This window comes from Aulonocara stuartgranti, assembly GCF_965226115.1.
Source record: "Aulonocara stuartgranti genome assembly, chromosome: 16".
NCBI lineage: Eukaryota > Metazoa > Chordata > Actinopteri > Cichliformes > Cichlidae > Aulonocara > Aulonocara stuartgranti.
The window spans coordinates 5,128,607-5,155,022 of NC_138952.1; the positions used below are offsets into that span (position 1 = coordinate 5,128,607).

General features: G+C 38.7%; 2 protein-coding genes across 2 annotated transcripts in view; one reads left to right on the top strand and one right to left on the bottom strand.

Moving 5' to 3' along the window:
• LOC309690797 (carboxy-terminal domain RNA polymerase II polypeptide A small phosphatase 1-like) overlaps window positions 1-8,760 on the top strand; it is a 31,147-nt gene extending 22,387 nt beyond the window's left edge. The window contains exons 3-7 of the mRNA XM_082508157.1: window positions 1,829-1,930; window positions 3,858-3,914; window positions 4,875-4,967; window positions 5,190-5,375; window positions 5,498-8,760. Coding sequence (XP_082364283.1) covers window positions 1,829-1,930; window positions 3,858-3,914; window positions 4,875-4,967; window positions 5,190-5,375; window positions 5,498-5,629 — 570 coding nt within the window. The 3' untranslated portion in view covers window positions 5,630-8,760. The remainder of the gene's footprint in view (window positions 1-1,828; window positions 1,931-3,857; window positions 3,915-4,874; window positions 4,968-5,189; window positions 5,376-5,497) is intronic.
• The window catches only part of obsl1b (obscurin like cytoskeletal adaptor 1b), a 38,507-nt gene continuing 20,818 nt past the window's right edge, over window positions 8,728-26,416 (bottom strand). The window contains exons 8-25 of the mRNA XM_082508156.1: window positions 25,176-25,451; window positions 24,801-25,073; window positions 24,210-24,485; window positions 23,855-24,130; window positions 22,946-23,221; window positions 22,589-22,864; window positions 21,907-22,173; window positions 21,546-21,812; window positions 21,174-21,443; window positions 20,411-20,677; window positions 19,163-19,429; window positions 18,480-18,592; window positions 18,114-18,267; window positions 16,366-16,527; window positions 16,140-16,244; window positions 15,574-15,840; window positions 13,583-13,848; window positions 8,728-11,067 (exon numbers count right to left, since the gene is read on the bottom strand). Coding sequence (XP_082364282.1) covers window positions 11,053-11,067; window positions 13,583-13,848; window positions 15,574-15,840; window positions 16,140-16,244; window positions 16,366-16,527; window positions 18,114-18,267; window positions 18,480-18,592; window positions 19,163-19,429; window positions 20,411-20,677; window positions 21,174-21,443; window positions 21,546-21,812; window positions 21,907-22,173; window positions 22,589-22,864; window positions 22,946-23,221; window positions 23,855-24,130; window positions 24,210-24,485; window positions 24,801-25,073; window positions 25,176-25,451 — 4,073 coding nt within the window. The 3' untranslated portion in view covers window positions 8,728-11,052. The remainder of the gene's footprint in view (window positions 11,068-13,582; window positions 13,849-15,573; window positions 15,841-16,139; window positions 16,245-16,365; window positions 16,528-18,113; window positions 18,268-18,479; window positions 18,593-19,162; window positions 19,430-20,410; window positions 20,678-21,173; window positions 21,444-21,545; window positions 21,813-21,906; window positions 22,174-22,588; window positions 22,865-22,945; window positions 23,222-23,854; window positions 24,131-24,209; window positions 24,486-24,800; window positions 25,074-25,175; window positions 25,452-26,416) is intronic.

The following is a 26,416-nucleotide window of genomic DNA, read 5'->3' on the forward strand; positions in this document are numbered from 1 at the left end:
TTGTGACAGTGAAAAAAGATAAGATTTATTTTTTTTAAACGGAATTGTCATATTATCTTGGTAAGGAGTTGTAAATAAGTAACAGATGTACATTTTTTGTTTTTACAAAAAAGAAAAAAAAGAAAAGAAAATAGCAGGAAATATATAAAACCAATGAGATATAGATAGATAGATAGATAGATAGATAGATAGATAGATAGCAAGCATTGGTCTTCATAAAGGAAGCTTAACACAGGCAAGCTTCCTTACACTAGCTGACTCAAAAAAATCTAAAAATGCCTGTGGAGGTAACGGTTATCATAACAGTGGTTAACAAATTTCTCTGTTTTGCTGGGCTTCAAACTGTGTGTGCACTCATGTACATAGGGGGTATTTAACACGTCATAAGAATACTTCTGTGCAAAATGATTACTGTGAGTGCCGCCTACTCCAAATGTTATCTGATGAGATCTTTAAAGAACACAAAAAATATAATCTTCAAATACAACATAATCACAAATAAAATAAGAGATTAATGCTAAAAATAATCAGTATTGTAATTCAGTAGCCCTATTCAGTATTTGTAAAAAGTGTTAAAATAAAATGAACCTTAATCATTTTAATGCTTAGTGCTGCTCAGTGCTGATGTCCAGTTTTAAGGTATTGAACGACTGAACGGGAATTCTTGGCTTGTGTTCTGTGCTGTCGTAGCTCCAATTCTATTTGCTTAAAAGAAACTTGTCAGCAGAAACGAGGAAAACAACATTTGTATATTTTCTGCATCACCAAATAAATTCCTGTGATTGAAGAGTAGGTGTGTAACAGAAGTGTCTTTTAAAAACATAAAATAAAGAAAAGAGAAATAGATCAGGTTTAAATATGTGATAAAATATTACTTTAATTTGATTTATTTGCCTTTTTATCCTCTAAATATTTAAATAAACAGTGAATTTTTTGACATTGTTAACTAATAAATGTACATTTTCAAACTGAGTCTTGCTGCGGATGGGGTCAACACAAAAACGTTAGCTACCTTAAAAAGAAAAAAGAAAAAAAGAAAAATAGCTTTTAGCCCTTTTTATCATGTTAACTCAAAGGTTTCTGGGAGAAAATAAGGCGATAAATACAAAATGAAGATTTTACAAATTAAATAATTAATCAATCAAAAAATTTAACAAGAAATTAAATAAGGAGGAGAACCTATATGTTAAATTAAAATAATAGTAATTTCCTTTCTTTGCACGTTATTGAATGCATGTTTTTATCATTGCAGTATTTTTGGTGCATAATATTACCTTCTTTTGCTATCTTAATCTTATCTTAATTAATATTTTTATCTTATTTTTTTCATTTGATTGTTCTGATGCCAACCGTGGCAGTGAACACACAGAACTGAGACTTGGCATATTGTGTGGTATCTGTGTCAAATTCCAGCTCTGCCATTAGGCTCACGTGGCAGCTCACTGATGGACAACACATCCATCAGTGTTACCAACAACCTGTTTGTTCATACCAACTTGTTTTTAGAAGCCGAATCACATTAATGAACTCTAATCACTGACCGCACGTTGACGGATGAGACACACTATAGCGATATCTACATGTTCCGTCAGCACAGTAGCAGCTGTACCATCCCAGGTTCCCCGTAACCTCTTACTGAAACAACACAACACTGTTAAAGCGCTTAAGTGACTAGAAACACAAGCACACACTCATAATAATCCGAATGACTTTCCCAGCATATTGAAATGGTGAGACCGTATTTCTTGCGCATGTTGTATTTGAAACTTCACTGAAAAAATGTTTTTGCCTTACACAGCTGAGGTCTAAACTGTGTGCTCTTCTTCAGCTGCCCGGAGAACCACTGCTCCCACAGATGGAATCAAATGATGAAGGAAAAATCTGTGTGGTCATTGATTTGGACGAAACACTAGTGCATAGTTCATTTAAGGTAAGCTATGTATGTATGTGTATATATATATATATATATATATATATATATATATATATATATATATATATATATATATATATATATATATTATTTGGATTACGATGATTCTGTAGACCTTCTTACATTCTTGGCCTTGGTTCACATGGACCCTCTTGCTCTTATTTCTACTAGGCTTCCATGTTAAAGTAATTAGTCTACCTGCGGAAAAAAAAACATACAAAGGAGACACATGATTGGTACAAATTTAGGGGAGACACAACATATTTTATATTTTTCACAATCCAGATCCAGCCTTCAACATAAAACCCCAAGATCTTAGGAAATTAATATTATATTTTACAGAAAGAAAAGTAAATCTGTCTTCTATAGAACACCTACATAAAATTCATATTTACATAAGATATTTTGTGAAACTATGTTACTGCATTCATGAGTGTTGATATACTGTATTGCGTGTTTTTAATGAAGTATCATGCAGCTTCCTTTCGGGCTGTTTGATACCTTGTATGGTAGCATTCAGTGAATAAAGTAATCAATGCCAGAAGTCGAGGCTCCTGTATCACGACAAATTATGTAATGAATGCCGCGTGCTGTTTAGTCCTTCTGCGGTCACAGCCTGTCCTGAAAGATGTCACCGGATATTAGTGTCGGCTAAACGGGGTCACACCTCCTCTGAGCTCCATGTTTAACACAACGCGGAGTGTAAAAGTTGCTGTTACTTTGACACATGAACTGCTTTAAGAGTTCTTTTTTTTTTTTTTTTTTTTTAAATGACATCAGAAACAGCAGTATGCGACATTACGTGATGGCAGAGCTTCAGTTCATCCTTTGTCATTTTTTTTTTATTTTTTATTTTTATAATAAATAGGACAGGGGGAATGAATGAATGCTTTAAGAGTTCTTTATATCTGAAAGAAAGGGTGGTTTGTTTGTTTTTTTTGGTTTTTTGGGGTTTTTTTTTTTTTTTTTGCAAAAAGCTGCTAAAATTAATGTCATAATGAAATGAAATTAGCTTTGGGTGCACAGTGTTTGATCTGGAAGAGATCTCAGTGACCTTCTCTACTGTGGTTTAGAAAATCTTACCATTAAATGATCAAACAGTTACATCAAACATGAAAGAAAATAACAATAATAATGTATAAAAGAAATGTATGGATGTTTAGTTAAATGCATAAGAATTTGTATGCAAAGTATCACTACACAGTTAAAGCCACAAAAGAACATAATAGTGCAAATTAAATCAATGTAATACAGAGGTAGATATAAATTATCACAAGTTTAAAAAAATGCATTACAGTATAATCACCCTGTTTACCAGTGAAGGTGAGAAAAAAGCCAGTCTTGTCTATACTGGGGTGTTGAAATGCTTGGAAGTTGTTGAAATGTTCTTGTTAGCTCACACAGCCTGCTCGCTGTAAGCTGATGGTGAGCAGATCTAAAAGAGGATGGAGTTCAAGCTGCTGCTATTGCTGGTGAAATTTGCTTGAGAATAACGACAATGTTTTATTAACTTTGTCTGCCATTAGAATAAATGATCAAAATCATTTGCACTATTTGCTGCTGCAGGAAATAGGAAAATCCCGTGCACGTGAATGCATACTAACAGCTTCTGGATATACTCAATCTGTCTTACTTGCATTAGCTCATAGTATACCAATTTAGGCCATGGTCTTATACCATATATGGAATACACTTGCAATGATGCTGATATCAGAGAAGCAGCCTTCTCACTTTCTATAGTGCCTATGTTTCAGTAATCGATGGGAGAAGAATCCATTTATTCAGTGTTTGTGCTTCTCAGAGGCGGCTGGCACAACATTTTTGCTCAATTTGTTGCCGTCATTCTTTTCTCTGTTTCAAAGAGTTCTTTGGAGATTATAAGTTAAACGTTTTTTTGTGTTTTTTTTTCTTTTGTTTCAAACAGCCAGTGAACAATGCAGATTTTATCATTCCAGTGGAAATTGATGGAACAGTTCACCAGGTAGGACCTTTATCTGCTTAAGTTACTGTTTGCTGCTATAGTAAATTTGACATCACAAGGGACCCTAAATCTCTTTTTTCCCCCATGCACTCACCATGCCTGTTGTAAACATCAAACACAGATGTTTATCCTTGCTTCAGTTTGCACGCGAAGTAGTGTACATGCAGCCTGACAGAGCTGTAGCCCTCTCTGTTGATGGCTCCAAGCAGCAGGTGCCTATTTCAGTGGCCTGACGAAATGAAGGAAGCTTGGCAGGCTTCTCAGAAAACACGGCCATTAATCTCAGTATGCTGAGCATATTATGTACGGTGCTCATTGGGATGGCATTACCTTTCCCCTACTGGCTTCAAATGGCAACTGCAGTCTGTTGTGCTTGGCCAGAAGAAAGAAGAGCTTTCAAAAGGCCTGGGTCTGTTTCAAGTAATCCAGGATAGGCTTGTTAAAGTGGGGAAAGCCTATTCGGGATGACTTGGTTCAGAAACAAGGCCACCGGCATCTCAGTGGAGGTAGATGTAGAGTTCTATTAAGGTGCTTCTGCTTTGTTTTATTGCACATATTATTTCTTCTTTATGTTATGATAATAATGGCATATGTAGTTGACATGATCACTTTTCATTAAGGGATATTTTTGATAAAAAGAGAACTGACATGTTTATTGGCTGTTTTTATATTCACTTCAGTTTATTTACAGCAGTTGTTTCAAGAGCCTTTATGTTGTAAGGAACGCAAGAACCACGGTGACAGTGGGGAGGAGGAACTCCCTCTTAAGAGAAAGTGATATCCAACACAGCAAGGTTCAGGGAGGGGTAGACTTCCCCCTCACCCCAAGATTTTACTAATAGACTTGATCTGAACTACAGTGTTTATTTACATTTGTTGTCCTTTGAGCTTTTTATGGTCAGAATCTGTCTCTAATAGCAGCACCAATTCTGGATTTATTTCTTTTTCTCCTGCACTCAGGTGTACGTGTTAAAGAGACCCCACGTTGATGAATTCCTAAAGAGGATGGGAGAAATGTTTGAGTGTGTTCTGTTCACTGCAAGCTTGTCAAAGGTATGTCCTCATCCTTTATAAGCAAACCATTACACTTAGGATTACTGGAGGAAAAGACTCATTTTCTGAGTGATCACCAAATGTTTTCAGTTTGCGGTTTTGTACGTTTGGTTTCAGACTGCTATAATAACCTTGTAGTTATGTCATGGACTTGCATTAAACCACTTGGAGGATAAAGTTACGAGATGGCAAATCCAGTTTGTTTTGGTATTGCTTCTATAGTATGCGGATCCTGTGTCAGACCTGTTGGATAAATGGGGGGCCTTTCGGAGCCGTCTTTTCCGGGAAGCTTGCGTCTTCCACAAAGGAAACTACGTAAAAGACCTGAGCCGTTTAGGAAGAGACCTCAACAAGGTTATCATCTTGGACAACTCCCCAGCCTCCTACATCTTCCACCCCGAAAATGCAGTATGTCATTTAGATTACTTTGTCATTTAGATTACAAACACTGTCATTCACAGAAAAGTCATAGTGGACTATCTAAAAGAATTTCTAATCCCACCATCTGCTACTTTTGTCCGCACCTCCAGGTTCCTGTAGCATCCTGGTTTAATGACATGTCAGACACTGAGCTCCTCGATCTTATCCCGTTCTTTGAGAGACTAAGCAAGGTGGACGACATCTATGACATTCTCAAACATCAGAGTACTTCACAGAGTTAACAGAGGCGGGATAATAGGATGAAGATGAGCACCAGCGGCTGTCATCCGGGGGCCACGGAGGCCGGTGGGCAGAAGGCTCCACAGTGCTTCCCAATACAAGGACCACACTGCAATAAAGGGCTGTCATTTAATCTAAGATTCTCACAGCAGTACTGCATTCAAAGTGACAGCAGCCTTCCAGCTGGGTTGAGTGCTGCTGTGCAGGAAGTTGACCTGAACGCTGTGACAGATCTGTTTTTCTTTTTTGTGATATCCAAGATGGTTCATATGTGATTAAATGACTTCTGGAGATATCTTTTGCAGTGCAGCTAGCGTGTTGTTGTTGTCGTTTTGTGACAGCACTGACCTTTGTAAGTTTGCTGTAAAGCTAGATTGTGCGAGCAGTTGTTCAGCGTGATATTACAAATTCACCACTATCAGTCATTTTAATGTCAGTGAAGCAAAAGCATTTGAAGTTTTCACACAGCAAATAACACATCACCGAAGACTGTAGCTCAAATCCTGCTGAGCTAATATATATACAAAAAAACGTTCATCTTGTATTGCTTATTTTGATGTTTTCTAAATATTGTATGTTTTACTGTATGTCTCTGAAAAGCTTTGAATAGAATATACCATTTAATGTAGCACTTGCTTTTACATGTAAAAGATGTTTTTCTTTCTTCATCTTTTTTTTGCAATAGAAAAAAATATCCATTAGTCTGCTGTTAGTGAATATACACTGCTCAAGAAAATTAATGGACTACTCATCACAGTCCGTCTGATAAGGAAGCAGAAACCAATGAATCCATTGCACCTACTTAAGTCAAAGCTATGACAGCTACACTGGAGAGATGACAACAAGACAACCGACAAAAAGTGAGCGTTTTTCTTTAGTTTTGCTTTTTGTTACGGTTCTTGTCATTCCTGGTAGCATGAGAGCAGCTCATTCAGGTTGCACAGGTAGTCCAGCTTCTCCAGGATGCTCCAGCATCCGTACATGCTAATACAAGAATCTTTGCTGTGTCTGCTAACACAGTCTCAGGAGTGTGGAGGCGATATCAAGAGATGGTTCTTTACACAAGGAGAGCTGGATTATGCTGATTATGCGACTTAGCAAAAGGGCCGGTATTGTCTTCTTCTGCAAGAAGGAACAGGAGGAGCATTGCCAAAATGGCCTCTAAACTTGGGAGGTCTACCACTGGCACCACGTTCTCTTCACAGATGACAGCAGTTGACACTGAGCACGTCTGTAAGATGTGAGAGTCTGATACTGTGGTGAGCATTAGCCAGGACGGCTGGTGTGGCAGCGGTTTAGTGATGATCTAGGGAGGCGTTTCCTTGGAGGGTCACACAGATCTCCATGTGCTCTTGAACCGTACCTTGATCATTGTTAAGGATAAAGTTCTCAGAGCCACTCTCAGATGTTATGTAGGTGCAGTGAAAGGCAATGGTCGGCTGCATGTAGTCTGTGCGTAATTCCAGAATGACAAGACACTGAAGCCATGGAGTGGACCTTATATTCACCAGAAGATGACTCCAGCTGAGAAATTGTCGTACATCTGATGCTGTGACCTGTCGCCCAGACTCTTCAGGAACTCATAGATGACGTTATCCAAATCTAGGAAGAGATCATCCAGCATACTGTACACCATCTCACCAGGAGCATAAGTTGGATCGCCTGTGATCTCCATTTTAAGGAGTAACGTCCTCAGTCTGTCGGGCAGGTGGGCACTGGAGAGCATAGACACCTAATTTTGTAAACACAATAACTCAAGAATTCTTCTTCGTTCATTAGAAAGTCACCTAGGATTTTCATCTGCTAGGAGGCTGCAGGGTAGCACCAATATTTTTTATTAACTAACATTATTTAAAGGTCTCATAGTGCTGATGATTCTGGTTTCACGTGACTCACCTGATTTTAAAATAACATTTTATCAAATGCAAAGTAAGTGTTCCCCTAATTTCTTTGAGCAGTGTAGTTTTTATTCCGTTACTAAATCCTAGCATTGGTGGAATATGTGAAAATCATTTTAGAAGATGTTTTAGACTGTATATAACAGATGGGTGCAGCTTTAGGGTCTAAAAGTGAAGCAGGAATTCCTCAAACTTGCATTTTTTGTTTCTCTCTCGAAACATGGGACTTTACAAACCAATGGGTGATGTCATGAGAGCTACATCCATCTTTTATATACAGTTTATGGTTATGCAGTTCCAGGCACGAACACCAGGTTCTTTTATTTTTGCAATTTCAACCTGTAAAGCTTATAAAGCTTAGTCAGGCTTTGTTGTACTGTATTTGCAGATGGGTGACAAAGGAAAAACCAGTGTCAGGTTTCTCAGTAAGAACGACTTCAGCATCGATTTAATTAGTTCCTTCAACTCTAGTGGATAGGATAACACTCTGCCAAATGATATCACCTCATCTGGTGTTTTGTTGTTGCTAATGGAGAGAGTTGTCAAACATGCCAGCCCCAAATCTCCCTTAGTTATTCACTTGGGTCGAGATGTTATGACTGCAAAGTCCAAAGTATGATTTATATATGTTCAGTATGGAAGAAACCACTGACAACAGTTTAAAAATGTGTTATTCAGAGGATCACTTTTATAGAATAAGAACTTTGAAATGATTTTTTTTTTCCCCTTCTAATGGAGTAAGGTGCCCAAACTCTGCCAGAGGTACAACAGCCACAGCAAGAGTCAAGGGTTCAGGTCTTTCCTTTAATTTGTCACCCACTGTTTGGCTCTGGAGTAGCTTTAAGAAGCAGATTTACACCACACTGACTGAAGGTCACACACACGTGTACAACAGCAAAAGTGGGTGAGGCTATTTTTTTTTGGTTTGTTTGTTTGGTTGTTTTCTTTTTTTGTAAATATCAGGAATTTATTGTGATCTAGTTTTAATGTTTTTCTGAGTTATCACTTGTGTTCGCCATCAGTAATGTAATATTTCATGCTGTCTTGGATAAGTTTGATTTGACTGCCTACTGTCAGTAAACTTGAATGTGGCGTGTACGACCTTATCGATCTGTATATTCAGTTTGATTTGAGGGGAATTTGCCACATGTGCAGCTAATAACAGTCAACACTGGGGGGGAAAAAGACGAGATACTTTCACCTTCCATCAATAAAGCATGTTTTATTGAAACGGTCATATTTCACTACAGTACTTGACTTCACATTCCTCACACTCAACACAACATACAAGATCAAGTCGAAAGGAAAAAATGGAATATGGAACAGGTTTGATATGAAAACGGCAATCGTTCTCCACTCGACAAACATAATACCCACACGATAAAACCATTTGATAAATCAAGCATGCCCTGATCATCAGTCAAGGTGATCAAATGTGTTGTTTTTTCTTTCATTTTGGCCCAGTATATTTACATTACAAGCTGTTTGCTGCAAGACAGAAAGCTCTTTATTCAAAGTTTCCATGAAAACTTTTTAAAAAATATTTCTTTACAATGAACCAATGATGGAAACATTTATTGCGCTGACACAAAAACCAACACTGGTCATACCCATAAACTGTATATAAAAGATGGCGTTCAATGGACTTTTAGGTATGAAGAAGTATTTTTAATGGTTTATTCCGCGGTGGCTACTCTGATTGCAGAAAGAGTTATGGACCTATAAAAGTCTTAAGTCAGCGGTCCCCAACCCCCGGGCCTCGGACCGGTACCGGTCCGTGAGTCGTTTGGTACCGGGCCGCGAGAGTTGAGGCTCAGGTGTGAAATGTATGGTTTTCAGGGTTTTTATCGGTTTTCAGCGTTATTTTGTTATCGTTTTTATTGTTAACTCTGTTTTCCTGGGTCTTTTCACGTGTGTTATGAATAAATCTTCTTTTTTTCGGTACCAGTACTAGTTTTATTTTGTTGTATTTATCCGCGACACCTGGTCAGAGGGTCCGGTGGCGCTAGTGTCCGGCAGCCTCGCCTCTGTCAGTGCGCCCCAGGGTGGCTGTGGCTACAATGTAGCTTGCCATCACCAGTGTGTGAATGTGTGTGTGAATGGGTGGATGACTGGATATGTAAAGCGCTTTGGGGTCCTTAGGGACTAGTAAAGCGCTATATAAATACAGGCCATTTACCATTTTACCTTAAAGGCCGGTCCGTGAAAATAATGTCGGGCATAAACCGGTCCGTGGCGCCAAAAAGGGTAGGGACCGCTGTCTTAAGTGACCTCAGAAGTCCTCAAATTCCTTCCTATGTCACTCAGCATTTTCCTGATTGGCTGAATGAACTGCTTGATTAAGAGCATGTTGAATACAGTACTAAATTATAGTTGTTATGGCTAGAATATAACATAAAACTAAATAAAATTCTCATTGACTAATGACTCACTTTTCATACCAGTTCCAGAGGCGGGAAACGACTAAATGCAATTACTGTTACTGTACTTAAGTCAAATTTTCAGGTATTTGTGCTTTAAGTATTTATTTTTCTGATGACTTTTTACGTTTAATGTATTTTCTACTCCTTCCATTTTCAAAACAGGCTCATTATTTAGGTGTGGGGAGTCATTATTTCCTACTGCATGCTTTAAAACATTAAGCCAGTTTACATAAGTAAATTGGAGTATCCATCACCAATGTTGAGCAAAATTGAAGCTGATGATTCACTCACTGAATTCCACCTTTATTCTGAGTACAAGTTGTAAATCGGCGTCGATAGCTTGTGCAAGATCTACTTATATCTTGTTGATTTCACCTTTTAATCTTCAAAGAACAGCAGCAGCACACCTCAGCTGATCACAGTCTGCCAGTGGGTTACATCATGTTGGGTAAGTCCATCTTTTATATGCAGTCTGTTCTCATACTTCATTCATGTGTTTCTGTTTTCTAAACCAAAAGAAAAAGTCGCTGCCACAACATCCACACAAAAACATGCTGTAATAAAATAAGGGGAGCCTAAAATTAATACATAATGTTAGTTTCCTAATGGAAAAGGCCTACCAATGTGTGTATACAGACACACATTGAGAGTTTTAATTTTTGCTTTACATACATTATATTCCAAATCTCTTTCGAGTTGTTGTTGTTGTTGTTGTTGGGTTACTTTAACACCAGAGACTTAAAGTTTGAGTATTTCAATCAGATTTTTATTTCATTTTATTCTATTTTCTTTGGCACAAATACACATTCATCTTAAGCTTTCATAACCCAGTTAACCCAGTCAAACCACTTTCACATTGGAAATTATTTACAACGAAACTCCAGTTTTATATAACAACAAAAAAACTCTTTGTAAATGTTCTCACACGCTGGCAAATGTCGTTAAAACGATGAGACGATTAAATGAACTGCATGAAAATCCATCACAACCCTGTTTAAGCCACGTTTACAGACTGGATTTAAATATATAAGCAATTTCAGTGGTACAACTTCAGCCACCAGTATAATAGTTAAGCCACATCAAGGTAATTGTAGAGCAGGGATTTCACTCAGTGATCACCTGTGAAGCAGAGGAAAAAATTACTTTGAAGTCCAGAGAAACAAAGTCTTACAGTTGGTTCAGCGAGGCTCGCCATATTTTATTTTTTGATTTAATTAAACATAACTCTGACCGTTCTAGACAAGCGCCTGTTTCAAAGAAGTGATCCCTTTCAGTAAGTGGTTTTAGCTGATACCCCAAAAGTACTGTCATGACAGATGAACTCGAGAACTCCCTCTCATGTTTAAATGAGTTCCCATGAAGTCATTTTATACTGGAACTGGACTATTTTCAGCTTTCCACTCTTACTCTTACCATTGAGATTCGGATTACCATTTACGAGCTATGACTCGCAAACTGTCTCCACTGTTTATTGCTAACTATTAGCTTACCATCTCAACCATGTGTGCACTACTTAGCTACCACCCCAAAAATGCTGTTCATCACATTTATTGGCCGGTTTTTAAGTATTAATGTTTAGCTAGCACATTTGTTGACTGTTAGATAAAACTAAGGATAATCCAGAGTTAAATGATACTGTTAGCTATTCTTAACATAGCTTCTCCACATACCAAGCAGTCTGGTGTACCATTAGCCAACAGTTTCAATTGTTAATCTTAGATTTAGCCAATAATTTCCAGCTGTTTAGTGACAAATCTGTTTCAGCTGTATTTATCTATACTGTTGGATGATAATTTCATGCTAGCACATTTTTAATTAATAAACCTTTTTATTCACAATTGATGCTAACTATATCAACCATCCTTTTATGTTTTCTTTTCCGCTTTATTTTTCTATTGCATTACATAGAACAGTAATTCTAAACCAAGAATAAAAGTAACCCCTAACACAGTGTGAGCAGAAAACTGTGGATCATAGATTGCATATAAAAGAAAGATGCAGTTTTAGGATTGAAACGTGAAGCTAATGCATGTGGGGAAAAATGTCCTTGGTTCCCTTGATCTTGTTCTGTGACCTCAATAAATGCTTTGATAAGATAAAGAGCTTAAGAGCTAGTTGCAAATCTTATTTAATACAAAATGATCTGCATTTTAAAAAATTATAATACCCATTCTAGTCAAACAGGAGGATAAACAGAGCATGCAAGCCTACTTACTGTATGACCTGCTAGCCTACTTCCTTTGGTTTCTGACTCCTCACTCTTTACGAATCTTCTTTGATTAGATTAGATTAAACTAGACTACATTAGCCTTTATTTTCACCCTTGGCAGAATGTTATCTTGGATAAACGAGGAAACACATTATGTAAGATAATACACAAACACTCATTTACAATTTCACCTATTTCAATTTATTACTTTATGCAATAATTCATACCTATTTATCTTAAAGTTGGAAACTCTGCCTTTTTCCTCAAGGCATAAACTTATAATTAAACTCCAAAGGGGATACTTTTACCCCTGGGTAAAAATTATTTTTCTAAAGACTGATTCTTCTTTTATACATTTTATCTAAGATATTAAGAGATACGAGATCTAAAATTATGCTGTGTTTGCAAAATAAAAAAAACCCAAACTACCTACATGTCATGTGAAAGAATAATAATTTTTTGCCTTCCATAATAGCAACAATTTAAGCTTTTATTTTACAAAAGTAATCCACACATTTCTTATGATTTCTGAAGTCTGAGACCTGAAGGCAATCACATATATTATAAGATCCAAATATAGATGCAGCTATCATGTGAGCAAAATTAAGTGTATTATAACACAATCAGAGCAAATCCATTTACTTCACCAGTGTTTTAATTGCTTTGACTTTTCCTACTCATGCATGGGGTTCTGCTCATGTTGCAATCTGTCCTCTTTTTTAAAGCTGAGTGAATTTCTGACAGTTTTACTGCCTGAACATAGCACACATTCATTTAAAAGGCGACATAATAAAACTAAAAATAGTTTAACCTACTCCTGCTTCGGCGGGTGCGTGCTCCATTTTGCTTGACCTACATGCCTGTTGATGGACTGCCACCATAAACACCCTATATTGATAATAGAACGCAGCACTGTGGGAGCCAAACATTTACTGTTTTTATTGCTTTGTGCTGTATATACCACACCAAGTCATGCAACACACTTTAAATACGCCACATGGGCAGTTTGTTTTGTTCACCTGCAAATCTGCATATTCAGTTCATGGCAAAGAAAACATAATGTTACTATTACACTCAAACATCATTTTCTCCTCCAACTGTGCATCATTACACTTTCTATATTTTGTTTCTTTGCATTCGAATGGAGCAAATTCGAGACTTTGTTATTACCTCCATCAGTGGTTCAGGTGTCAATTACATGACCAGGTTTTAAATTGCATGTTTAACCGGCTAGAGCATGACTTTTACAGCACACACACACACTCCTAAAAGTTAATAATAATCTATAATATTAAAGGATGTCTGTAGCCATATTTTGAGGATGAATTTGCGGACCTCTATGAATCATCTAAAGTTATTTCAAATATGCAAATAAACCTACTAAAATACTGCCTCTTAAAAATTGCCATTATTCTACTTACTCACTATCCGTAGCTGGGCTTTGCTCTTTGTTTTCCCAGCTGTGAACTCTACCACGCCATTCAATTCCGGAGAGGTCTGCCTGAGGGTCAGCCTGTGCACTGTGCCCATCTTCTCCAGGCGTACCCGAGAGCTCGGCTGCAAAGGCTCCCCGTTCAGAGTCCACACGGGGGATTTGAAGACAGGAGCTGAGACCTCACATTCGAAGCAGGCCTCATCAGGAGCCATGACTTCCACATCTTTAAGCTCTCGGACCATCAATAAAGACTGGCCTGGGTAAGGGCATGAGAGAGAAAGCGGTTAAGTGTTTTAACCTACGAATACACACTTTTAAGAAGATGTCTCGGTCTGAACAGAGAAGTTAAAACAAAGGAGGCAAAACTTCCATCACTCCATATTTTTATCCATCAGGGTCACAGAGAAGCTGGAGATCATCCGAGCTGTCATAGGCCAAGGCACCCTATCTTACTTCACAAGGTAAGAAGTAGACAGTTAACTGTTTGAGGAGGCTGACACCTACTGGTTAAAAACAAAACAATTGAGGGTCTCTCCCTCTCTCTCTCTCTCCCTCTCTCCATGCTATGGTAATTAAGCCCCAATCAAGAAAACGGTTTTAAAAAATTAATTACAGGATTACAGGGAAGTACACCAAAATAAACTGTGAAGGAACAACTGAAGAAAAATCAACCAAATATGAACAAGGGCCCACCCGATCCCCTCAAAATCAGCTCATTTACATCCAATAATTTCTGTCTATTTAATAAAACTATAAAATTTTCACAGGCCCTGAAACTACAGTGAGGACACTGGAAAAAATGATTTTTTTTTTTTACAGTTTCTTTTAACAGCGTTTGAGTGTTCTAAGTACAGAATACAGCCACTCAAAATTTTCAAGACTGAAAAACTGTGACCAGATTTTACAGCCACACAGTCAAAAGAGAAAGCTATAATCTTTAAAATTGTTCAAGATATTATTCTATAACCAACTCTGAACATCAGTATCCAAGGAGATATTACAGGTTCACTACCAAAATCGAGGATAACACAAACATCCAGAGCACTGAATGTCAGACTACAATATATTCAACAATCTTTTTAACAGTGTTGCTCCTGCATACTAATTAGCGGTTAAGATGCTGGATGGATGATTTTTTAAAATTACAAAGTCAATGTCTTACATTAAAGAGCCCGGCTGATATTTTTCACGTCAGATTATGTTGCCAAGAAACATCCCATGTTTTTGCCTTTTGGATCATCATCATCGTCATTATTATTACATTGCTTTCCTGAAAGTTAAACAAAGTCTTTCTTTAACTGTTCCCATATTTACAAAGCAGCGCCACAGTAGATTTGCCCTCCCAGGAATGACCTAGGAGGGGTTCTTCTGCTGGCCATGCTCTCATTCTGTTCTCAAACAGGACTCTTTCATGATTTAGGCAAATTTGTAAACCACTACACTATGAAATCAGTGTAGAATCAAATCAGTGTAGATGATTTTAATTTGCCCGTTTGGGGACTTATCTATGAACATTACTTTATATCACCCATGATCAAGTTAAATAAGGTGATTGTGAAATTAAAACAGACTGACTCCTATATAAAAATGTGCCGAGATATTACACCTTTCACGAAATAAGAAATTACATGTGGTAACTCTGCTGTTCCAGTAGGTGGCACTATCTGGTTATATATGCACACACAGTATTTGCTGTTGCTGCTATAAGAGAGGGATTTTATCCTGTTACAGCTCTAATAACAAACTCTGGGTATTTTAATAACAGACTCTGGGGGGAAGGGGTGGAAAAAATTTAAGTCCTGACATTTGTCTCTACAACCCATTTTATGGGATAATCAATGGCACAGAAATAAAAACAGACCTAGTAAAGGTGGTGCATGCCTAGATAACAATATCCTGCTAAAAGAACTAGACCTAACTTTTAGTCAGATGTCATTTTTGTGCACTGATGATGTTAAGCTTTAATGAAAAAGCCTCTTACCCTCCACTGTCAGCTTTGCAGAGCAAGTATAATCTCCAACCTGCACACTGTATGTGCCCTCATCATCTAGCGCCACCTGCTGGATGATCAGCTTGCGATAACATCCTTCGCTGCAGATCTCGAAGCGTTCAGAGGGCAGGATGACATTGCTGCCTTTGTACCAGCGGATGCTACATCTGGGGTTGGATACTGTGCAGTCCAAGATCACACGGCTCTTCTCAAGGGCCGTCTTGTCTTGCAGAGGTTTTACAATACTGACTGGAAGCTCTGAAAGGGAAGGAATGTCGTTTAAATATGGGTCTTATTGAAATCACAACACACTGAGGTAGACATTGTAACCTACCTCACCTTACTTTAATGATTAGACAATACATATTCAATACATGCACTAGAGACAGGAAATGTGAAGCTAAATATTGATTGCATTGAAAAAATGAAATTTTACTGTTTAGTTGGATTAAATGAGCAAAAATCACTGAATTAACCCCCCAAAACTTAAGGATCATCAGGTTGCCCCAGTATGGTTTATCCATTCTAATTAGTTAGTAGGTGCATTATTTGAATACCTTCCACCTCCAAGTAAGCAACAGATTCAATGTGCCTCGCCACAAACTTCATCTCTCCAGAGTCCTCTGCTCGCACGTTGCACATGAGAAGAAAATGTTTTGTCCCTGAAATGAAAAAAATTCTGAAATGTTTATTATAAAATATTTTTTCAAATTCTCAGGTTTTCTTTCTGGTTAAAGCCTAAAAAGTATTTTTGTTTGTTTATTTGTTTTGGTTTTTGCAAACCTTCCTGGCGGATCTTAATGGTGCTGGTGGGCTGTATCCGCTCCCCATTTTTGTACCATTCCCCTGGCACATCCTCCACTGAGATCTCACAAACAAACACAGCGTTTTCATCCTCTTGGATGTCCAGGTCCTCAAGACCTTGGAGGATCACCAGCTCACGCTCTGTAGAATTCAAATTTAAAAATATGTATATATAAATACATATGTATACATATATATATATTTAAGATTACAATGGAGTCCTCATTCACACATCCAGCAGACATAGAACATATAAATGTTGCAGGCAGATGGCAGCATTGTGCTGTATTTGTAAAGCTGAAAGCCACGTCTTGAATGCAGTTTCAACTCCTTACTAAAACAACATGGCCATAAATACCAGCTACATCCAGCAGTACTAATAATTTATTATTAATCATTAATAACTTCCCAACCTAATTAGTAATACTAGCCTAATAGCACTATTGGGGCTACAATTATGAACATTTTATTAGAACAATATATTTGTATAGCTAAGTTTCTAATTTTTCTCAGACACAGAAACTTTTAACTAATGTATTTTTTATATGTAGCTCTGTATCTGCAAATATTTTTCTGATGGTATCCACACAAGTACAATTTCTTAATAGCTCATCTTGATTTTTAAGAAGAAAGACACTTATTCTCTGCTGTGTTCTTCTTAAACATTAAGAGAACTGCATTATATGCACATGTAAGTAAGTAAAATTTTATTTATATAGCACATTTCTAGATAAAAGATCACAAAGTGCTTCACAAGGTATAAAACAAAAACAGACAGTTAACAAAATGCAATTCTAAAAAGATGTGTTTTTAGTTGTTTTTTAACAGTGATCACTGAGTCCGTAGATCTTAAGTTCTGAGGAAGAGAGTTCCACAGTCTGGCGGCCACAGTGTCAAAAGCTCTGTCTCCCTTGGTTTTCAGCCTTGTATGCTGAACAACAAGTAGGCCCGGATCACAAGACCTCAGGGACCTACTAGGGACATAGGGCTGTAAAAGTTCAATGATGTAGGCTGGTGCTTGTCCTTGAAGAGCTTTAAATGTCAGAACCGGTATCTTAAAATGGAGATACTAATCTTACTAGTACTGTTAGCCAAAAAGCAACAATATCTCCAAAATTATACTACTGTACTCCTATATATAATGGAGCCTTAACCACAACCTCAAATCGCTGGCAGGCAATACAAAATTATATTTAGTAACTTATTAAGTTACTTATTTGTTGTAGTTTGGTGTAGTTGTGTTCAACTACAACATGCTTCAGTGAGGTTATTGCTAACTGCTAACTAAAGCTTGGCTTCTTTGAATTGCGAATAATTGGTGATTGATGCGATAATGTCCAGCTATACCAGCATAGATACCAATAATCAGGCACGTGGGCTTTATAAGTGTTGAAGCAACAGGTGATTCTTGTTGAATACACCGGCTACAGCTGTGTAGCATTCAGGTTCCAAGCCATCTAACAGTGTCTGATCATAGCTCAGAAGATGACCTTGGTAGTAATTGTGTAATTCTGAATAAAAATGCCCAACCATTTGATGTGGCACTGTAGTGAGTCATCATTCTAGTTTTTGTAAGGTCCTTATTGCAAAAAACACCCCATCTCATAATATCGCTTCTTATCAAAACTATATAAATTTAGGACCAGTAACAATTTTTTTTAAAACCTACAACTGCTTTAATACTTGGTTGCCATCAAGTTGGTATCATTTTACATAGTAGACTGTACCGTAGACTTCCACAGTGCAGGATGTAGCTGCATCTCCTGCATCGCAGGTGTACATGCCAGAATCACTGACTTGGCATTTCATGATCTGGAGAAACCGTTTCCTTCCCATTGCATAAATGCGCAAGTCTTTGCTGGTCTTCACCTCAGCCCCGTCCTGAAAATGATAAGAAAACACAAAATAAAACAAACAAATGCAGTAAAATTTTACTTTGAACATTCTGCAGAGATCAAGAGTTGGTTTGGGGAAATTACTCTAAAAAAAACTTTTAACATCAATGTTTTCAGGGTGTTTTTTTTTTCCTGTGGTCTTTTGTCAGTATCACAAATGTTGCCAGTAAAGAATAAATAAAAAAACCAAACACTGACCTTCATCCATTTCACATCCACGTTGTGTCTTGACAGCTCACACTCGATGGAGATTACTGCCCCTTCAGGGAACCTCTGGTTCTCCAGTTTTCTGAAAACGGTCACTGGGGGCTCTGGTGCAGAAAGAGATTACTTAACAGCCAAAATCCTGCTTAAATTTCTTCAAACACATTGCTGCTCAAAATTAAAGTAACCTTTAGGAGTAACTTATATGGATTCATTGCGATGACATTTTCATCCAATTGTCATCGACAGCATTTCATACTGAGCTCAAAGGGATGATGCATACTGAGTGACTGGTTATGGAGTGGATTATTTTACAGCATGAGGTTAAAATGACACCTGACAGAAAAGACTCAACCGAGCTACTGCTTTTCACTTGGTTGGGCTAGGCCAATTTGTGTTTGTAACACGAGCCCGGATAAAGGCAGTGGTAGCAGTGCTGTCAATCCATTCTGTTACATGCCTCCACTAGTTGGCACATGGCCAGCGTTGAGTAGGCCACTTTAGCTACCAGTTTAAGGTCACAACAAAATGAGTAAAGTTGCAGTTTGCCTGCTGTGAACAGAAGTGCATAATAAGTTGGCCTGGATTACTTACATGATTATTGAACTAAACAGTTGAGCAATTTGCACTCATTATCGCAAAGCTGCTTCTCTTTACAATTTCTCAAAAGTACCTACCCTTTACAACAAGCCTTGCAGAGGTCTTCAGATTCTCTATGCAGAACACAAAGGTGCCAGTGTCTTCTACTGACAGGTTAGAGATAGTAAGGCTGTGGACTTGTCCTTTTGCGCTCATACGGAAGTGATTAGTTGGCTTAAGCTTGAGTCCGTTTCTCATCCATGTGCCCGGGACATTGGGATGGGACACCTCTACCTCAAAAGAAGCCGTTTCCCTCTCTGTGGTTTTAATGTCAGTCAGTCCCCTCTTGATTGTGATTTTTCGAGCTACAGAGGCATCAAAGTGGGAAAAGTCATGTTTGAGAGACTGGGAACCTAACACAGGCATTTTCATTTCAGGCATTTAGCGCTGAGCAGACATGGCGTCCTTTTATAGTCGGAGAACAGGCATGGAGTCTTTTTGGTGCACAGTGGTTAAACAATACAAGCTGGCACGTACACAAGCCATTTGAGCACTGGGCTTTACGCAAAAGCCCAGTGCACTTTGGAAGGGCCAACATTTTTCACTTATTCTAACACAGACACACATTCCCTGTGGAAAAAAAGGAGTGTTTATTTTGGAGACCTGATGACAACAACCTCAATTTTGAAGGCCAGGGTGTAAATTTAGATGCAATAGGAGGAGATCCAAATTCATAGGAGGTGCCAACAGCAGCCTGAAGTACTGACTTTCCCCTTCCCACCCACACTAGTGTTGAAAGAACAGCCTTTAATTCACCCACTGGCCTGTGGCTCATAGGACTACGAAACACAAGAAGCATCTGCAAAGAAAAACAAGCATAAGTACATCTTAATCACCACAACCTACCCGTTTTACAGTATGCCAGGCCTCAATGCTCTCGAGAAAGTTAAATGACGCTTATTCATAGGAATTTTCTATTTTGTTTACAAAATCAAATTATGGGCTGTGAACAGAGGCATCTTTTAATTATCAAGCATTTAACCCTTAGAATAGAATTTGGTGTGTCCCACCCATGTGTAATTATCAGGGCTTTGTTGGTCCTGCGTCACAACAGAAAGCCCTGGTCCGAAAGTCAGCTTGGGCTGTAAGGATATCACCTGTTGGATTCCATCATATTTCAGTACAAGTGCCAACCTGGTCCCCAGGTCACTCAAATTACTCTTACTCAGTTAATTGAAATTTGCCTTCATATGAAGCAGTGATGGAGGCTGCGCGTGAGATGGGGTTGTCAGCAACAGCGGTAAACAAACAACAACAGGGCATAGTGAGAACACGTGGGCACTTACGTTCCACTGTGAGCTGGGCTTGTGTGCGGTCATGAAGGGTTTCACAGCTGTAGGTGCCCCGGTCAGACATTGACACTTTGTGGAGGGTGAGACTGTGTTTGCGGCCCTTGTGCTTTAGAGTATACTTGGCCCCAGGGTGGATTAGCACCCCTTGCCTCATCCACCGCACCTCTCCCGAATCCACACTCACCTCCACTTCTAGAGTTGCTTCACTGTATTCTTCAGCTACAACTGGTGTCATTTTCTTACTGAACAGCACCTGTTGCTCTTGAAGTGAATGTTAGGAATTAGTACATAACAGCGTGTCAACAGTTTTTCTGCATCACTTATATTCAATTACAGTATGCTTAAGTTATGTATGTGGTTTTTGTTAAGTCTACTGTGAGGCCACACCCAAACCAACGGGAATATGTAAACCAGCAAAGGTGCATGGCAAGTTTAAGCACAGAGAATGAGTAAAAAGCTCTGTGGGGCCTTACCCCCTGCAGTGCAATGCACGCCAAAACCACTGAGCCACTTGTCTCTGTCAGTAACCAGAGGAATTCTGATATGAGAACCTGTGAGGTGCAAGCTGTCAAAGTCACCTTTTCAATAGTTTAAAGTTGTTTGCAAGGAATATGTGTCATATATGCCATTAAAGGGAAACTACTCCACTGAAGCTTGATAGTCACCAGAGAAAAATAAGGAAACTTAATGTTGAATATTCTAACCTCTATGGATTATTCAAATTTGTAAAGTGTCAATCGCAGGGGCCGCAACTCACCTTGAACCTGTAGTTCTGCCGCTGAAATCAACCCCTCTGCATCAGCTGTCACTCTGCTGCTATCTGAAACCATGCAGTTGTTGATGCAGAGCATGTGGCATAGCCCATTGCTGGAAACCACAGTGCGCTCGTTCAGGGCTACTTGCTTGCCGTTTAAGCGCCACACCAACTTGGTGTCCTCTGGTGAAACCACACACTTAAAAACTGCATCTTCTCCTTCACAGATGATGACATTGCGAAGCTCTGCTATGAACTCAATAATACGGGGGGCTGAAAAACATTCATATGAATTGTGAGCTCAAACTTTGCTCACATGTTACAATTGCACATTGGCCAGCATATTGTCTCTCTTAAAGATTTACACGGACTTACTTTCTACAGTAACAGTGGCTGAGGTCTTGTCATCTGTGGATTCACAGACATATTCTCCACTGTCTTCCTCCATTAGTTGGTGGATGGTAAAGCTCCGCTCTCTACCTTGAGCCCTGATTGTGTGCTGACGGCTATGAGAGATCTCGTTGCCATTTTTTAGCCACTGAACGTCTCCTTTTGGCTTGTTGATCTCACATTGTAACGTAAGGCGGGTTCCCTTTAGAGCCTTGATATTCTCCAACTGTCTGATAAATTTAACCTTCATTTCTGTTGGGCAAAGAAATACAGTTTTAGATCATGGCATCTTGTAATCAAATACTTAGAAAGAGAGGTCACATTTTGTTAAGTGACAAATTCCTACCTTTCACTAAAAGACTGAAATACATCTCATCTGTCTTTACGTCACAGACATATTCTCCAGAATCAGACAGCTGCAGAGGATTAATGATGAGCTTGTGGGTATTACCCACACTGGAGATGTGAATGTTCTCCTCGTTCAATAGTTGGCCATCTTTCAGCCACCGAACATTTGCCCTTTCATGGCTCACAATGGCACACAGTGTGACGCTCTCGTTTTCATAGGCTGTGATGTTGTTTGCTTTTTTATTCAGAAACTTGGCTGGCGGCTCTGAGCAAAAATACATTTACAAAGAAGCTGCTTGAAATTCCAAGTGCAAGCATCATTAACCTCCTAGGACCTGGCGTCCACATATGTGGACATCACATTTTGGGTTGTCTAGACCAAAATACTTAATTTTTCTCTACAAGGGCCTGATATCCACTTACAAGGACGTTATACTGCCACTGATCTATCAAAATTTAAAACGAATGTCCTCATATGTGGATCTCATTTTTCTCAGAAACAAAAATTAGGTAAAAAAAAAAAAATCTGGTAATTCTTTGTTTTTACAATCATCAGTTCCCAATCAACCCAAATAGCAAAGAAAAATTAAAAATGCATTTCATGAAAGAGTTTGGGTCTTAGGAGGTTAAACCTAGTCATATGAAATTCTGACACCTCTTTGAACATCATCTTAACTTACCTTGGACCTCTACAATTGTTATCAATTTGTCATCGAGGGCATCGCAAATGTATTCTCCAGAGTCCGAGGGCTGAAGTCCAGAGAGAACAAGCTTCCTAACAACGTCATAGTTGTCAATTTTTACGCGAGTATCTGGTTTCAGTCTCTTGCCGTTCCATAACCACTCAACTGTGGCGTTTGGCCGAGACACTTCACACTCCAAAATAAGATCATCTCCTGCTACCAGTATATGATGCTCTGGGTGGCCTGCATTTCCAATGATCTGCACAGGAGGCTCTGAACAAAAACAAGCACATTATCATTTTGTGTTCAACATAAAGGAAAGACAAGTTGTTAAGTATTTATTATTAATATTACCTTTGACAGTGATATAGAAGACTATTTTATCATCCACTGCATCGCAGGTATATTCCCCTGAATCTTCAAATGCCGCATTTAGGACCACCAGAGATCGGAAAACACCTTGCTCTTCGATGCAGTATCGCTCATTGTCATCAATAAGCTTGTCATCTTTATACCAGCTGACTGAGGCATTGGCTCTTGAGAGTTCACATACAAGAATAATGTCATCTGATACTAAGAACTGTTTTTCTATTTTTGCATCTGTTTTTCCAAGAATTTTTACAGGTAATTCTGAAAATGAAGAAAACAGAACATTCCATTTATTGGAACAGAATAATTGCCAGACCATCTGCAAAGGAAAAATGTATTCCTTCACTGCTAGCCAATGGTTGCAGGACAGTCAAGCTATATACGCTGCACTCGCAAACTATTCCCCAAATGATAGTGAAACAGTCTGGAAACCATTTGCCTTCAAAGTAAACGTTGTGGCTTCTAAAATGTGTTTGTTAAAGCAATAATGTCCTACTTTTGTCAATGTTTTCCAGGTTTTACTGCTGCTTGGAGTGTAAATGTAAAGTGTTTGCAGACAAATCTCTATCTTTCATGCACACTACAGGCAACTGCAGCAATCTGCTAGAAACCAAAACAATCAAGGTTTTTGGTGCTGGGACACATACACATTTTTCCCTAGCAACTGGAGATCAACAACTAGTCTCTAGGCCTGTTTACAGACAGTACGTCTGTGTTAAATCTACACCATAGATATGTCGTAAGCACAAACCCTTATGAAACCTTAGAGTATAGCCTTCCTAGAAATATAACCACACATCACCATCAATGCAGCCTGCCACTTCCGTGGGCAACTTCAGTGGCTCTACATAGATTCACCCCAGAAGCATAATTCAGGCATGAGGCTTAACCTACCTTGCACTATCACACTGAAATCCATTACATCGTCTTTTGCGTCGCAGACATATTGCCCAGCATCTTCCACTGTCAGAAAGTGAATGGTCAACTGATGGATGACGCCATCTTCAAGGATTGTGATGTTTCTAGAGTCTTCGACTTCTTCCCCATTCTTCTTCCAAGTGACTTCAGCATTTGATCTTGAAACCTCGCAGTCTAGAAGTAGAGTCTCCCCGGCCATTTTCTCTACTCTACTTGCCATCTTCCGAGGACGAATGAAGCGAACAGGAGGCTCTGTGTGTTAAGTGAATCTTAAGTTAGAGTGGATATATGCTGACATAGCAAGAGCCTTCTAATTATTAAGTTTAATTACCTGCTATGTTTACAAAGAACGTCTTGGAGTCATCCGCTGTGTCACATACATATTCTGCTGAATCTTTGACAGTGGTTTTAGGTATAATAAGTCTTCTGTAGACACCGTCCACCTCCAGAATGAGATTGTCGTTCTCCTCCACCTCGAGTCCATCACGATACCAGCGTACCATTGCATTGGGCCGTGAGATCTCACAGCTTAGCACCATCCTCTCAGATGTCTGCTGACACAGTTCCATTTCTGACTGACTTGGGGATACAATCTTCACTGGAGGTTCTGAAAGTGAATGGTATTACCCAGCTTTTCAATTAAAACAATACTGCATAATAGTGTAAAGGCTTCTGTATGCACCAGTTAAAATATTTCTCAGCTCTTTGCAGAGCAACAGACCAGAGTTAATTTCACCTTACCTTGGTGGGAGGCCATTTAGATATCAATATTTTAGCCTTAAAAATGTTCTGATGATGCGTGACATTGACTTGTTTGAGTTAAATATACCAACCCCCTAATAGGACATTGTGCTCCTTTCTCTTAGAACAGTGACATATCCCCACATGCACAGACAGTATCTATAGTGTCAGGTGTTTGTACCTGTGATATTTAGGTGAAAGAATATTGAATCGTCAGCTGTATCACAGACGTATTCTCCAGAATCCTCTACTCCACTAGACAGTATCTTAAGTCGTCGATAAGGCCCTTCTACCTTGAGCTTGATGTTCTCACTCTCTTGAAGCTTTTGACCGTCTTTATACCAGCTGACCACACCACTGGCACGAGACAGTTCACAGCTTAGGATAATTTCGTCAGGGACATGACGGTCAAGGTGGACATCCTCCTTGGGATAGATTATCGTCACAGGAGGTTCTTTGGAGAAAGAGTACAAGTAATTGAAGCCACATCTGTATATGCAGATACAATCAGCAGAGTTTTTGAATTCTGGACTGTTGTATTTGAGTATTTTATTACCTCGTATGTTAACTTTGAAGACTAAAACGTTGTCTCCTACACGGGATGTGTATGTAGCTGTATCGGACAGTTGGGCTGAATGTGTAATCAGCTTTCTGTTGGTGCCCTCTGCTTGGATTGTAACATTATTGGTTGGTTGCATTTCAGTTCCGTCTTTGTACCATTTGACAACACCATCAGACCTTGATACTTCACATGACAGAACAAGCTGTTCATGTTCCACAACACTCTGGAAAAGGTCCCTCTCTGGGATATCAGCAAATGTTACCGGTGGTGCTGCAGAAAAAAAAAAAAAAAAAAATACTAAAAGTAGTTTTCGGATGAATCTAGATCTCATTATTTATGCTCATGCACAAGTTTTCACAGCCTAGTCATGCTGATTTTAAGCTTTGCTGTCAAGGTAATAACTCCTCACAGACATCAGAAGCATTGGTGGGTGTTAAGCCACATTTGAAGTGATGTAAAAACATATGTGCGGCAGTGCACTCATGAAATACTATTTACACAGGTTTGCAGAAAAAAAAGTTCATCATAATACATGCTGGACACTGAAGACGCTGTCCTAAAATGTAAAGCATGTATACAGAAAGCAGCTAAACGTTTAGACGTTTAAGAAAATCAGCTACGATGGATACGATGATGATCAGGTTTTGCTTTGTTAAGTATTAGAGGTCATGAAGGTGTACAAAACAGAACAGTTAAAACATTTGCCAAGAAAACATGGCCAAAAGAGATCATATCACCTTTCACCTCCACACAGAAATCGTTGAACTCTGAATCATCATCAGTTTTACAATTGTACACGCCAGAGCATGAAGATGTGGCCGGTTTCATAACCAGTGTCCTCTTTTTGCTCTTTGAATCAACGTTTAGTTCCGATTCTGGCAAGAGTTTTATTCCATCCTCAATCAAGCAGGTCTGGATTGCAGAATGTGAGATCTCGCACTTTGGTTTTATCAGTCCGCCTGCTTCAAGAGGATCGTTCCTCTCAGCCTCTGGAACAGCTGAGAATCAAACCCATGCTATAGGATCTTCAATTCATTGACAGTAACCAGATAGCAATGGTAAACAGATTTGTGTTTGTTATCCTACACTGTACAACTTACTTAAGTTTTTATAGTCAAGGGTGAGGTATGCCAACAGTGATTTTAATTAACTGATATTTGGCTCCAGAATGGTGTAAATGTTGTTTGGCAGACAGTGAAATCACACCATTATTTTAACATATAGCACTACAATGT